At 50.6% G+C, this 15,668-nt stretch overlaps 1 protein-coding gene across 10 annotated transcripts in view; it reads right to left on the bottom strand.

The window, feature by feature from the left end:
* Nucleotides 1-1,463: 1,463 nt before the first annotated feature.
* PTK2B (protein tyrosine kinase 2 beta) overlaps nt 1,464-15,668 on the bottom strand; it is a 111,129-nt gene continuing 96,924 nt past the window's right edge. For 8 of the 10 annotated variants that reach the window (XM_073335540.2, XM_073335542.2, XM_078852027.1 and 5 more), the window contains 9 exons: nt 14,154-14,219; nt 12,463-12,588; nt 11,140-11,286; nt 8,637-8,672; nt 5,848-5,875; nt 5,238-5,284; nt 4,609-4,752; nt 3,859-3,939; nt 1,464-2,605 (listed from right to left, as the gene is read on the bottom strand). In XM_073335540.2, the coding sequence (XP_073191641.2) occupies nt 2,390-2,605; nt 3,859-3,939; nt 4,609-4,752; nt 5,238-5,284; nt 5,848-5,875; nt 8,637-8,672; nt 11,140-11,286; nt 12,463-12,588; nt 14,154-14,219 (891 nt within the window). In that variant the 3' untranslated portion in view covers nt 1,464-2,389. The remainder of the gene's footprint in view (nt 2,606-3,858; nt 3,940-4,608; nt 4,753-5,237; nt 5,285-5,847; nt 5,876-8,636; nt 8,673-11,139; nt 11,287-12,462; nt 12,589-14,153; nt 14,220-15,668) is intronic. The other 2 variants (XM_078852029.1, XM_078852028.1) reach the window with 2 other exon arrangements.

Raw genomic sequence — 15,668 nt, forward strand, 5'->3', positions numbered from 1 at the left:
TTTCGTGTTCTATTTAATCCCCAGCTGCTGGACACAAGAGGCTGTATGAGACACCCCCAGCTTTCTATCCAAAAACGAAAGGAAATTGCCAGCCCTCCTAGAGAGCTTGAAATTGTGAAGCAAGTGCAACCTGCAAGCAGAGAAAAAGACCCCCCCGCCCCGTTTATTATCTTTAAAAAAAATCTCATGAGTGTTAAAGCGATCTCAGGATTGGGGGCAGGGATATGCTTTTGGAATGCTTGAGGGTTGGCCAACACTGCCCCTGAGCTCTGCAAGACATCGACTAGGCGTTCTGTGTGTGGACAGCACCTCGCACGAGAAGGTCCTGGGGCTCCTACAGTGATACACATAATAAGTAATAATGGTCCCGTCAGCCCTCACGATTCCATGGCTCTCGAACGTCAAGGTGACCTCCCAGAGATGTGCAGTATTATCTTCCGGGGAGGCTGGACTGTCACCCATAAACGTGCCCCCCACCTCCCTCATTCCAACATGACTGTTTTGGCCTTCAGTCGACCCAGCCTGGCCACGTACATCTGAAGCATCCCTTACGAGCAGCAGCTTTCCAACAGACCCCTGCTGCTGCGGCCACGTGCGATGGCCCTGGGGGCTGGCCTAGCGAGGAGACGGGACGGAGGCCATTTTCAGCTGGGACGCTTTGAATGAATGGACCAGGACGCAGAACGATCGGCAAAATGGAGCCGGGGCACAGGAGCGGACTAGCGAGCTGGGGTGCCTTTTTCAAACACGGGCTTTAGCATTTATAGGGGCAGGGCCGTACGGCAGGCAGGAGTCTGTGGCGGGACATTTGTGTTTCCGGATAGGAGGATAAAGGTGTGTGTGCGTGTGTGGATGCGTCTAAGTGGATGTGTGTAGAAGGCCAGGGAGAGGGGTAGGTGGGTCTGGGTTTGAATCTGTTTCACTCAGGTATAGCTTTGTAAGTAGGGGGGATGGGTATATAGGAGTGTGTGAATGGCTATGTAGAGAAGTGTGTGTGGATGGGGGAGTGGCGGGGGTATCAAATAGAATGTTTTGCACCCGTGAAGTCACTACAAGAAGCAAACCCCACAGCGGCTGTAACTGGCCTCCCATTTAGCCCTCAAGAGATAAACAGAACCAATTTTGTTATGGGAGCGTTCTCCGTTTTCATGAGTCCTCGGACTTGACGTTCCAGCTGACCTGTCCTCACAGTATGGTCCGTCTGAGCAAGAGAAACATCACAAGAAAACCTGGAAGATGTCCAGCCCAGGCTGAGCCTCGAGCTTCAAATAACCCTCATGCTCCAGGGCCTTTGATGCCTGCCCATAAAGAATACCCTTGATCTTGTGTCTAGCACCCCGAGAGCTTCTGCAGCCACAAGGGGCCATTTGAGAGGGGGAGGAGGAACAAAAGGGATCTTGCGAGCCCCACCCCCAGCCATATAGAGTCCCTAACTCACACACCACAGAAAAGCAAAGGCACAATCAAACTTTGTACATCATTTATCTCAATCAGAATAAACAGCTTCATGGGAATTAATGGCCACAGCCAAACGGTACAATTTTGAATTCACCCACAAACCAGATAGAAAGATTTTTGTCGTTGTTGTTGCTTTGTTGTCCCCCCCGCAGAATCTTACAGAGAAGCAAAGATCAGAAATACCGTCCTCGGGGCTGATTTGTGTTTTTACACGTCAGAACGAAGGCTACAATTCGGCGCTGTCCATGCTCTGGGATCGGTGCATTCCAGCTGCAGACGGGGAGGGGGGTGAGCAGATAGGTTCCAGAGATGCACACAGATCACGCACGGTCATTAAATAAACTCTTCTATACAATGTACAAGAAAATAAACAGTCTCTTCATGGCTCAGTGGAACATTTCCAGAGCGCCGGGTGTCTAACACCCGGGTCTCAGCCAGCAACGTCCAAACGCCCTAGTCTCCCAATGCCTACAAATGTAACAAGGGAAAGAGTGAACCGAAAAGCCACCTGCACCTGTGAAATTCACCAGTCTCCTGTCAACTCAGAGGGTACTATGGAAGTAGAATTGATATGAAAGCTCCCTGGCAGGGCTGGGACTGGCAGGTGGCTGGGTGATTTCGCTGGTTTGTCCCCACCATTCTCCCCACCCGTCCAGTGTCTTGTGTGTGTAGAATCAACCCCAGCAGCACACTCTATGGGACACAGGAAGACAGTGAGTTCCCCACAACCATGCCCTGTAAGGGGGAGGAGCCAGGAGCGTCTCCACCCTGTACTCAGAAGACTGACACGACAATATACAAGACACGAGCGATTGCAGGGACGGGGGGCGGAACATCGAGGCTGGAGGAGATATTTAAAGCCGGGCCTTCTGGAGCAGATTCCTCTCCCGTCTCCACCAGCAGCGTGTCTTTCTCTCTCTCTCTCTCTCTCTCACTCCAGAGCGAGCTTCACCAGGTTGGCTTGGACCTTAGCCTGGTCCACAGCGTCCAGCAGGTTCTTGGCATCCACGGCCAGGGTGTGGGAGGCCGTCAGCATCTGCCGCTTGCACTCCTCGCTCAGCGAGGTGACGGCATTCTGCTGCGCCAGGCGCATCTTGTTGATCAGCTCGGCCAGGTCCTTGTTCAGCAGCTTCTGGGTGCCCTCAATCTGCCAACACAAAACACACATGTAGTGGCCGGAGCACATAGGGGATAACAGCCTACCACTGCTGCCAGCTAATGGAGTTACTCAGCTATTCGCAGACTCATTTATGTGCGTGATTTAGGGATGACCGCAGTCCGTGTGGTCATTAGTTCCTTCCAAGGCAGCCTCATCCAGGCCAGGATTTAAGAAGACCCTGTGATGTCATTAGGCAGCAAAGTCTGCGCAAGTCACTGAGTGTGAGAGACAACCACAGGGTCTGTCTATGTCCAACAGCCTCAGTCAAGAATCCCCTTTACATTCATTACACCCAAGCCCTGTCTCTTTTCCAACCTGCCTCGCCCGGGGGAAGACGCACGGGGGATTTACCAGCAAAACATAGGTGTTCCCTGTTGAAGCCGCATCCTTGGATTTATCAGTGGTCCTGACCATCTAATGCCCTCTTCACCTGCCAGGCCTTCGGTTTGCAACCCACTCCCTTTGGACAGTGAAATCCACTAAGAGGACCCCATTCACTGCTGGCTAATGCTGCTACATTGTGTGGCCAACTCTCCTGATTTTAATCACGAGCCTTGCAATGTTTGATGATTTTCTTAAAGCCCCAGCTCCTTGAGTCATGTGATTGGCCAGGCCTCTCAGCTGTCCTGGACCAAAAAACACCACGTTTCCAGCTCTTCTGGGAGAAAAAAGTTGGAAAATGCGCCTCCTTACGGCTCAGAGAGCAGCAGTCAAAGAAAAAGAAACCCTTTGTGCTGCTGTTGATTCCCTGACTTGGGGTGGCCTGACTCATGATTTTGGCACATTCGGAGCCGGCTGCAGCATTGCAAGGGAAGCTGGAAATACATTAAAAACCCGCCTCCCTCCATGTGGGATGAGCAGTCACCTGGCACTAATAAATAGTGGCTCAAGGAATTCTCTAATCAACTCTGTATGGCCCCTGGTGAGCCCTTGTGGGTGTCGCTGGGTTTCTTTAGAGCCAGACCTGTATTGTCACCCTGGCTGGTAGACGTAGCGTGCAGGGGATTGACTCCGGTGAGAACAAAGGACCCTCTGGGACGGGGGCAGGTGGGGAAGGTCCCTTGTTCTGTGTGAGCCCTGAAAGCACTAACATCTGCAGACTTGGATCTGCTCCCAGGACGTGCGGGCAGGGAGCTGGGGGTGGGGAGAGACCATGTGCTGGGATCATCCATTACCCCAAAGGCAGGGGCTGTCCTACCCGACGGCTCTCCCCCGGCAGTAGGGGGCACAGGAGCCCTTACCTCTGTGCGCGATGCCATGGGCAGAGCTGGCAGGATCTCGTCCACGCTGCTGATCAGCTTCCGAAGGGACAGGCCCACGTTCTGTGAAGGGGGAAAGGCAGCGTGAAAAGCGTCTCTGGCTTCGGCAAAAGGCTTCATTCTTAGTAATGACCTGGGCCTGTCTTGGCTCAGGAGGGCTGCTGCAGAGAGATGCACTCTGGGAAATGTTCCCCACTCTCGGGTCAACACCACCACTGTGGAGAGATGCATCTTGGGAAATGTTCCCTGCTCTTGGGTCAAGACCAGCACCGGGGAGAGGTGCAACCTGGCAAAATGTTCCCCGATCTTGGCTCAAGGCCACCACCGGGGAGAGGTGCATCTTGGGAAATATGACATGAGCACAGAAAGGGCTAACATGATCCAATGGCTGGAAGTTGAAACTAGACAAATTCAGATTGGAAACGAGGTGTCAATTTGTACTAACGAGAGTAATTAACCACTGGAGCAGTTTCCCAAGGGTCGTGGTGGATTCTCCGTCACTGACGATTTTTAAATCAAGATGGACTGTTTTTTTAAAAGCTCTGCCCTGGGAGTTGCTGTGGGGCAGGTCTCTGTCCCGTGTTAGACGGCAGGTCAGACGAGGTGATCACAATGGTCCCTTCTGGCTTTAGGATCTGTGAATCTAGGATGTGTCTTAGTCCTTGCCAGTCTTCCCAGGAGGCAGCCTTGGTTGCCTACCTCCTCGCCCCTCACACACCCTGGGTGCTTTACCTTCACCACAATGATGTACCCCTCTGGGGGCAGCTGGCAGATCTCGTTCTTGAGCTGCAGCACTGCCTTCACCAGCTCCATGACATTACTGTACACCGTGTCGTCCGCCCGGTCCAGATTGGCAGTGGGGGCCGGCTGGATCGACTGCCAAGAAACCAGGAGAGGAAACATGACTGGCTTGCCCGCAGGGCCGGCTCGCCAAAGGCTTCAGAAGGAAGCCCCGAGGAGAAAGGCCAGCAGCCGCGCACGACGCAGGCCCTTCTGCGCCCACAGGGAGTGGGTTCAGCTGCCCCGGGGTGGACTCTCTGCCTATCGGCCAGGCAGCTGATAGCATCATGGTGCGTGCAGACCCACCGACAGCTGGGCGGAGGGTCAATGCTTCCATTGCCGAAGCAGGGCATGGGGGCGTAGCATCAGACCTCTAATTGCTGCACCCGACTCCAGGCTCAGGTCCGTACTAAAGGGACAATGGGCAGAGTGCTGTGACCACGAGCCATCCCTCCCTCCCTCCAGGGGGCCCTGAGTAGCTAGGGCCAAGTAGGGGGCTGGGGCTGGCTTCAAAGCGGAAGAGAAGGGACAGATGCAGGCCAGGAGGGAGAAACTCAGCCTGGTTTGTTTTCACCACATACCTGAGCTCCCAGCCTTGGAGGCTTCTGGGGTGGGCCTGTAAACTCGGCTGAACCATGCGTGAAAGAAAAGAAGAATTGTTGTTCCCTTTGTTATTTCTATTGCCATCGCCCTCGGAGACCCCAGTCAGCCCTCACTGTGCCATGCCCTGCGGGCACATATGGGGCCTGTCTACACTTCGAGCTGCCCGGTGTAACTTCCAGCTCAAGCAGACATGCCCATGAGAGCTCTGATCGACCTAATGTGCTAAAAACAGAGTGTAGCCGCAAGGGAGCAGCAGGAAGGGCTAGCCGCCCGAGTACGTACCTAGCCTCTTGGACAGGTACATCCTCCCCACCCGCACAGAGCTCACAGTCTGGGTTAATAGGCACGGTTGTCTTGACCTTTAAATAGGTTCAACCCCCAACACTGGTTTGGCACCGTGTGTGAACCAGTGGAACTCCCCGGCTCAGGATATTATATAGACAAACAACTTAGAAAGCTCCCCCCGCCTCGAAAAAAGGATGAAACAATGTGTCTGAATGAGAGCTGCATGTGCAGCCAGAACAGCTGCCGCCAGAAACCCCACCCCTACGCGGGAGGAGGATGGGACAGTCTGGAACGGGCACTCACTGTAGTCAGTCTCCTTCTCCGAGTGCAGCTGCAAAGAAACGAGAAACATCGTCAACCAACCTAGGTCCTGAAAACCTGAAGTGAGGGAGGGCGCGAGCTGGAGCCACCTCCAAGGCCCAGACGCAATCTCCATGGTCGGAGTATCAGGCGGGCCCCAGGCTCATTCAGATCCCCGAGGTTCCAAGCAGACATGGGCTCCAGCTGGACAAGTTGCACCTAGCGCCCCCTTCTGAACGAAGTCTGAGGGGGCATTGGGATCGTTAGGAAGAGGGGCCATTTGCAAGATCGGAGTCCAGATCCCAAACACGCCCAGAGGTCAGAGGTGCTGGGTTCAGACCCAGCCTCCAGGCTCTGTAGAACGGAGGGACTTTTCCGCACCAGTTCGCACATGGCTGGGTGCCAAGAGCAAGTCCAGCCTCCCAGAGAACGGAGGGTCAGCTGGTGGAGGTTTTACTGTAATTTGCATTGTTCAGTTGGGGAAGCAAGTCAGAGAAGATCAACAGTAACGGTCAAGGGGCTGGAGGAACTTGCTTACCAGGGAAAGGCCTCCGAGCGAGGTACGTCTAGCTAGGCTGAGCCGTGACTGGGGGGCGGAGGGAGAGGCTGGCTCTCTAGGAGCATGGCAAGGATGTAAACACCAAGGATGGGGAGTCATGGTTCGGGATGGGATAAGGACTATTGTCCTGTCCTCCTGTCAGGGATGGTCTAGATAATACTTAATCCTGCCATGAGTGCAGGGGACTGGACTAGATGACCGCTCGAGGTCCCTTCCAGTCCTACGCTTCCATGATTCTACAATTATCCCTATTGTACAGATGGGAAACTGAGGCCTGGGAGGCTAAGTGGCTTGCCAAAGGTCACACAGGAAGTCTGTGGCGGAGCAGGGAAATGAATGAAGACCTACCAGGTCATAGGCTAGTGCCCTAACCACTGGAACAGAGAGATGTCCCCTCTAGTCCAACGCATGGGCCAGCCAAGTCCCGCTCACATTTCTGAGTCTCTGAAAGCACCTTTCATCCCAGGTTCTTAGTTCCAAACAGGGATTAAAAAGGCATTTCAAAACCCAGTGAGACATGGAATAACTAGGGCTGTCAAGCGATTAAAAAAATTAATTGTGATTAATCACACTATTAAACAATAATAGAATACCATTTATTTAAATATTTTAGATGCTTTCTACATTTTCAAATATATTGATTTCAGTTACAACATAGAATAAAAAGTGTACAGTGCTGACTTTATATTTATTTTTGGTTACAAATATTTGTGCTGTCTTTTCAATTCACTTCATACAAGTACTGTAATGCAATCTCTTTTTCATGAAAATTGAACTTAGAAATGTAGACTTATGTACAAAAAATAACTGCATTCAAAAATAAAACAATAAAACAAAGCAATGTAAAACTTTAGTGCCTACAAGTCCACTCAGTCCTTCTTCTTCTTCAGCCAATCGCTAAGAAAAACAAGTTTGTTTACATTTGCAGGAGATAATGCTCCCCGCTTCTTGTTTACAATGTCACCTGAAATTGAGAACTGGAGTTTGCATGGCACTGTTGTAGCTGGCCTCGCAAGATATTTATGTGCCAGATGAGGTAAAGATTCATATGTTCCTTCATCTTCAACCACCATTCCAGAGGACATGCATCCATGCTGATGATGGGTTCTGCTTGATAACAATCCAAAGCAGAGCGGACCGACACATGTTCATTTTCATCATCTGTGTCAGATGCCACCAGCAGAAGGTGGATTTTCTTTTTTGATGGTTCGGGGTCTGTAGTTTCCGCATCAGAATGTTGCTATTTTAAGACTTCTGAAAGCATGGTCCACACCGCATCCCTCTCAGATTTTGGAAGGCACTTCAGATTCTTAAACCTTGGGTCGAGGACTGTTGCTATCTTTAGAAATCTCACATTGGTATCTTCTCTGCGTTTTGTCAAATTTGCAGTGAAAGTGTTCTTAAAACGAACAACATGCTGGGTCATCATCCGAGACTGCTATAATATGAAATATATGGCAGAATGCGGGTAAAACAGAGCAGGAGACGTACAATTCTCCCCCAAGGAGTTCAGTCAAAATTAATTAACACATTTTTTTTTAAATGAGCCTCATCAGCATGGAAAATGTCCTCTGGAATGGTGGCTGAAGCATGAAGAAGCATGTGAATGTTTAGCATATCTGGCACGTAAATATCTTGCAGTGCCGGCTACAAAAGTGCCATGTGAATGTCTGTTCTCACTTTCAGGTGACATTGTAAACAAGAAGCAGTCAGCAGTATCTCCCACCAATGTAACCAAACTTGTTTGTCTGAGCTTAGATTGGCTGAAGAAGAAGTAGGACTGAGTGGACCTGTAGGCACTAAAGTTTTACATTGCTTTGTTTTTGAGAGCAGTTATGTAACAAAAAAAATTGACATTTGTAAGTTGGACTTTCAGGATAAAGAGATTGCACTACAGTACTTGTATGAGGTGAATGGAAAAACATTATTTCTTTTGTTTATCATTTTTACAGTGCAAATATTTGTAATAAAAATAATAATATAAAGTGAACCCTGTGCGCTTTGTATTCTGTGTTGCAATTTAAATCAATATATTTGAAAATGTAGAAAAACATCCAAAAATAGTTAATAATGTTCAATTGGTATTCTATTGTTTAACAGTGCGATTAAACCTGCGATTAATCATGATTAATTTTTTGAGTTAATCGTGTGAGTTAACTGCGATTAATTGACAGCCCTAGTAACAACTGGAAGACAGTTTGGCTCCTATCAGAATTAGCTTTGTGTTACTCACTGGAGGAGAATTGTTGTTCATATAGACCATAGGGTCCTGTAATGGAGAAGAACAAGAAATATGAATAGCACAGAACCAGTGAAACAATTATCTTTATACGTTATAGCTATTGGACTGTCACAGACACGTGGTCCCCGAGGAACTTGAGAGCTGTTTTCATTTTGCTGCACATCTACTTCATGGACAAACTAAGATCTTCCCAGGCCCCTGAGCTAAGAGAGACTCTCCTTTAGCCATTACCAGTATAGGGCATATGACACACAGTTGAGCAGTTCCAGTGCTGCCCAGCAGAGGGCAGACAAACATATTAGTAGAGCAGGTCGGGAATTTTTTGACTAAGCAATTTTTTGATTCCTCTAAAACAAAATTTTTAGCAGAAAAGAGCTGGCCGTGACAAATTTCCTTTTTCAAAAAATTGTTCAGAAAAAGAGTTTCAAAATTGACAAAATGTCCCATTTCAACATTTTCAAACCACAACGTTCCATGTTTGGTTCAAAATGACTTTTTGCTTCGAAATTTAAGTTAATTTATAGTAAAAAAGGTTTTTAATTAAAAATGGTTGAAATTGAAATGCATCATTTTGATTGACCCAAACTGTTCTTTTTTTCCGGATTTTTGGTTTATGAGCAATTTTGAGCTTTCAGGTTTTCGTCCCAGTTCAGGAGAAGAAACAGTTTCAAAATCTCGAACATATTCCCAGGACAGGAAAACCACTTCCTGGTCAGCACCACACATTAGCCATTTAGTGATGATACCGAATTCTCCATCGCAGAGCGTGTTACTCAGCCAGTTTCACAGCGGAGGAAACCAAAGCTAATCCTGTTTTTACCGTGGGATCTTTCATGTTCACACACTTCGATTGCTACACATTAGCCAATGCAATCATTGTATCTACTTTAAAAATATACGACTACAGCTGATTAAAACACTATTCCAAGAATTTTCAAAATTCACAGTTGTTTCCAAACTCCAGGGTTCAAAAACTTTTCCATGAAATTTTCCACAATATTTTTAACCAAGATTCGTATCGAAACCATTACAGACCTTTTTCATGTCCCAGAAACCAGGTTTTCTTACCAAAAACTGGGGTTTCCACACACAGAAAATTTCTATAACAATTTTGGTACAAATTTTGATTAAAAAGTACGGCGTGGAAAATTTAGTAAAGAACAGAAAATGTCCATAGCAGGGGTGGTCAACCTGTGGCCCCGGAGCCCCATGCGGCTCTTCAGACGTTAACATGCGGCTCCTTGTCCAGGCACCGACTCCGGGGCTGGAGCGACAGGTGCCAACTTTCCAATGGGCCGGGGGGTGCTCAAGGCTCAACCCCTCGGTCTGCCACATGCCCTGCCCCCACTCCACCCCTTCCTGCCCCCTCCCCTGAGTCTGCCGTGCCCTCGCTCCTCTCCCTCCCGCCAGAGCCTCCTGCACGCCACAAAACAGCTGATCAGGAGGTGCGGGGAGGGAGGGGAAGGCGCTGATCAGCGGGGCTGCCGGTGGGCGGGAGGTGCTGGGAGCGGGATGGGGGAGCTGATGGGGGGCTGCTGACGTATTACTGTGGCTCTTTCGAATGTATACTGGTAAATTCTGGCTCCTTCTCAGGCTGAGGTTGGCCACTCCTGGTCCATAGTTTTGACAACCTTTCGTGAGAAGTTTTGGGTTTTGAAAAAAAGGCCGTTTTTTGACCAAACAAACAAACAAACAAACAAAAAAGGGTGTGAGAAAAATGTCAGCCACCTATAGATACCACAGTACAGTATTCTCTGCTAACAGCCCCAACCTCCAGACTAGCTCCGTTATAAGTGTAGTATATTGGATCATTAGTATTTTTAAAATGTATTTAACCCCATAAATCTATCTTAGGTACTTCTATGGCCCTCATTACTCTAGTATCAGAATATTTCACAGTCTTTAATGTATTTGTCCTCACAGCACCCCAGGAGATAGTGCAGTGCTACTATCTTCATTCTACATATGGGAAACTGAGGCACCGTACAGAGGAGCTAAGTGAATTGCCAAAGGAAGTATGTTGCAAAGCCGGAGCTGTGCCTAGGTCTCCAGAGTCCCAGCCCAGAGCCCTGACAACTGGAGCATCCTAGCAGAGCAATACGCTGGTCTAATAGTGACCAACGCTGGGCTGGACCCGTATTTTCTATGTTGCTGGAAATTCCATGATTTCTAAAACATTTCTGTTCCGATACAGAACAAAAACAAAAAAACAGAAAAATTTCCCTTGGGATTAAATTAGGAAGAAAAAAAAAAAACTGTTTGGGGTCGATCCAAAAGTTTTGTTTGGTTTTTGACTTTTTAAAATCTTTTATATTATATTAAAATACAATTTTAAACCCTGAAAGGAAAAGTCAGTTCAGAACAAAATTTCCTCAAACTGGACACATTCCTGGGCAACGTTTTGCTTATGAAGAATTGGTATTTTCCGATGGACAAACGTTCCACCGCAAAATGTCTGGCCAGCTCTCCGGCTGAACCCGCTGGGCCCACTCACCAGGGATTTCTCTTCTTGCTTCAGCCACTGATAATCCTCCACCATCTGCTTATGCTGCTTGTCGAGTGTTTGCCGCACCTTGGCCCACTCCATCTCCCACAGCTTCTGTGCTTCCTCCCTGCTAGTGGGCCTGAGGAAGTCCTCCTCCTTTGAGACAGAGGGTGGACTGTGACTGCGGCAATCACGGCTTAGGGACTGCCCACCTCCCGCACGAGCCAGGCACCGCTGGAGAACTCAGCCCTGAACCCAAGGCAATGGGCCACCCTCTGCCCATATTGACATCCCATTGGAAGCTTGAAACCAAGACCGTGTTTATTTCTTTCAATATATTTTCCTTCATTGTATGCATAGACACTGGTTACTGATTGCAGGGATGCCCATGCTGGTTTGTTATGGTAGGGTTACTCAGCGAGAGAGCTGGGCTCTGTACTCTAGGTTATTGTATTTATTTGTATTTTGGTAGCTCACAAAGGCACCAATCAGTGCTAGGTTCTGTGCAGACACACGCGGGGCAAGACACAGTCCCTAACATAAGAACATAACAGAAGACCGGCCAGACTGGATCAGACCAAAGGTCCATCTAGCCCAGCATCCTGTCCTCTGCCAGCGCCTGGTGCCAGGTGCCCCAGAGGGAATGAACAGAACAGGGCAGTCATCGAGTGATTTATTCCCTGTCCTCCAGTCCCAGCTTCCGGCAGTCAGAGGTTTAGGGACCCCCAGAGCAGAGGGTTGCATCCCTGCCCATCTTGGCTCATTTGTGGAAAGTCCCTTTATTGAAACCATTGGCAGCCTATCGGAGAAGGGCTACCAGGGCCTAAGGAACATCTAGCCACCGCGCTTTTCCGAGCTCATCAGCAGTTCAGTCCCAAGTCCCCGGCTGCTGCTGCCCATGTGCCTGGGGCCAGTGTCGCTGCAGCTAACGCTTCCCCCGTGGGTGGCCCGCCAGGCCACTGAGACGGTGCTGCCCAGTGCCGTCCAGCAGGCTTGCCTGGGTCCAGCGCACGGCGACACACCTGGGCCCTAAAGGGGTCAGTGTCTTTTGGGATCAGCTCCATAGACGGGCCCGGAATTGTTTGTGTATAAGCAGCAGACCTTGCAGCACAGCGAAGAACAAAGTCACACGAGACAGCGCCCCCTAGTGAGCCCCCCCCACCCGGCTGCCGGCAACACAGTGGCCCCCTGGTGCCCCGCTGGGGCATGGGGGTCAGCACTGATTGAGGGAAGAGCGCCCCCTGCTGGCTTACACTGCACCTCACCCCGAAGTGCTCCGCTTCACGCCCCCTTCGGATCAAGCCAGGGGGCAAGCAAGCCGGCCCATCTTACCCTCATGCTGTGGCGCTTGAAGACGCTGTGCCGGTTGAGGGGCGGGGTGTGCAGGGAGCTGGCGGGCGACTGGCACTCTATGGGGCTAGTGAGCGTAGGCGAGCTGGCGCACAGACCCTCGGGCACCTGTTTGAGGGGAGCAAGAGGCACCGGGCCCAGAGCCAGACACGGACAATTAGCAGCAACAGACAGAGAGGGGCGGAGAGAGCAAGTGAACAGAGCAGGGAGCGCTTTAGAGAGGGACCTTCGCACTGGGGCAGGCGTGTGGGGAAGGTGGCTGCTGGTGCAATAGGAGATCCCCTTCCCTTCAATAGGAGATTCCCTTCTCCTCCTGCCAGCTTGGTATCTCCCCGGCCTCATCCCGCAGTGAAGTGACCAGGGGAGGTCAGGCCTAATGGTCTGAGCACAGATCTGGGAGCCAGGAACGCCAGGCCTTTACTCTCCTGTCTGCCAAGACTGTGGGCAAGTCAGCTAGGCCCCGGGCATCCAAATCATTGAGGTTCCCAACAGGAGTGACCAGGCCTGAATATTCTGGCCTAACTTTCCAGGGTCCTGAACATCCACAGGCTCCCACTGACTGTGGGTGCTCAGCACCCTCTGACAATCAGGGCCTCTGAGGCATAGAATTGCGCCCCAGAAAAATAGGCCATCAAAATTTGAAAATGTGGGTGAAAACGCTTCCTGCCTCAGTTTCCCCATCTGTAAAATGGGAATAATATTCCCTCTCTCCCAGGATAATAAAGCTTTGTCCTTCTCCTGACCCTTCTTTCTTAGGATCTCCGAGGGCTTTACAGAGATTAGCCAATTAATTCTCCCAATCCTACCCTCTGCAAGGTAGGTCAGGATCATCATTTCACAGATGGGGAAACTGAGGCATGGGGAGGTAAAATGACTTCACCAAGGTCACACAGCATGTCTGTGGCAGAGCCAGGAAGGGAATGTTGAGCCCCCACCCCCAGATGCTGCACTGGAACCACTACACCCCACTTCCCTAATTCCCATAAAGTGCCCTACACCTGGTTCTGTTCTGATCTCAGTTACACTGGTGTAAGTCAGAGGAAACGGCATGGAAATCAGCAGAGCTCTGCTGGCGTAAACCCAGTGTGGGATCAGAATCAGGCCCATACGGCGCACGGTTTGTGCGAAGATGTCACACGCTGTACTTCACTGCTGGGAGAGGATTGCAGGCAGGTGGACCAAGGCGCGGAGAGCCAACTTCGGCTCCCGGTTCAGCGGGCCCACACAACGCTGAAGGAGAGCAGAATTCCAAGACCCGAACACCTTCAGCGAGCAGCAGAGGAGGAAGAAGGTTGGAAACCGTTTTTCTCTCCTACCTCCCATGTAAAAATCGGTGTGTGCTGGGAGCCAATCGATGTCAATGCCATTCCCCAGGGCGAAAGTCTCTCTTTAAGTTTCAGGGCACAAACAGACACCCCGTTAGAGCTGCTTGGCCCCTCGGAACCGTACAGGGCCAAACCCCAAGAGGCGCCGGGCACCTGCTCTGACGTCGGGGGGAGCCGCGGGCGCTCTGCAGCTCTAAGGAGTTGGCTCAGAGTAAGCGACACACAGTAGCTCTTCAGCTATACCCCTGACCGAAATGCAATGGTCTCATCCCATCAAGCACTGGGAGTTCTCTGCTAGCCAATAGCTTGCTGCTTTCGGGCTGGTCAGTAACAGCCATGAGGCCTTACCTGGAACTGCAGCTTGGGCGCTAATAAGTTGGTCTGGGGAGACGGCTTGTATTTCGGCCTGCTGGGCTGTGGGACGACAAGGACACGGAAAAGCACAGGGTGAAGTGGTCGCCACGTTAACAGCGCTCGGCTCCTGGCAGCAAGAGGAGGAGAAGGACTGGCCGATGCAGGCCACAGCCCTGGGCGTTACCCGCTGCAAACTCGCAGGCTGGGACTCATCAGCCAAGCGTTACGAATGTAGCAAGAGGCAGGTCAGGAAAACCAACCAGGACGATACCAGCCCTTTGTCCGTGGGTCTCACAACGCAACGAGGTGGACGGGTGCCCGGTACACGAGTGCAACGCTTTGCATCTGCCTGGGCCGGTGACGTGTGTATCTGGCGTAACACGTAGCATGCTCCAGGGGATTTCACTTGAGGTCTGTCACATGTTACTGCCCCCTGCATCATGCAGGTATCTAGATTCCCTCTCCTGTTGCCTCTAAGACAGGTAAAACCATGCATCTTGCTAGATTCGAGACACAACAAATCCAGCACCTTGACAGAGGTTAGACTAGACGACCTTGCAGTCCCTTCTAACCCCATGGGTCTATGAGTCTCTATATGCCATTATTAAGGCTACATTTAGTCAAGGGTATTTTTCGTAAAAGCCAAGGACAGGTTACAGGCAGTAAACAAAAATTCATGGCCTGTGACCTGTCCATGACTTCTACTATATAGCCCTGACTAAATCTTGGGTGCTCTGGAGAGGGGGACTCAGGGGTGGGGGGAAGGGGGGGACACCGCTGCTGGTGCTCTGGGGCAGGGGGCAGCAGGGGATCGCTGCTAGTGGAGGGGGGTCGGCGACACGCAGCCCAGGACTGCCGCTGGTGCTGTGGGGAGGGGTGACTGCCCCAGCAGCGGCCGGTGGGGCTGTCCCGGGGGCCACCCGAGTTGCTTGGGTGGCCCTGGGGTCAGTCGCACCAGCCGCTGCAGAGTCAGGGAGGTCACGTGACTTCTGTGACCTCCAAGACAGACTTGCAGCCTTACCCATAATATGCTAGACTTCATATTTAAAGGGACAGCGTTAGCTTAAAAATCATGCATATATTTTAAAAAAGAATTTCTCCTCTCTGTTACTAACCTCAGCTGGGATTCTCTCCGAGCAAACAGGGTGTATTGACACCACAAGTGCACTTGTCACTTCACACACCGATAAGAAAACACACGCTCTGCCCCAAACAGCTTGCTGTCTAGGGAAGGCAGGAAACTCAAAACGTGGTGGACGGCAGGGATGGACCACAAAGGTCATGGTAGTCTCCATCGGTGACAAGTTTTAAATCAAGATTAGACGGTTTTCTAAATGATCTGCTGTAGGAAATATTTTGGGGAAATTCTACAGCCCATACAGATGATCCCAATGGTCCCTTCTGGCCTTGGAATCTATGAAAAACCAGATCCCCATGTATGTGCATTAGGGGGATCAGAACCCATGCCCTTCAGGTCTAAACAGCATAAGCTTCTGCCTCTTGGGCTAA

Source organism: Lepidochelys kempii, chromosome 3 (assembly GCF_965140285.1).
Source record: "Lepidochelys kempii isolate rLepKem1 chromosome 3, rLepKem1.hap1, whole genome shotgun sequence".
Classification (NCBI taxonomy): domain Eukaryota; kingdom Metazoa; phylum Chordata; order Testudines; family Cheloniidae; genus Lepidochelys; species Lepidochelys kempii.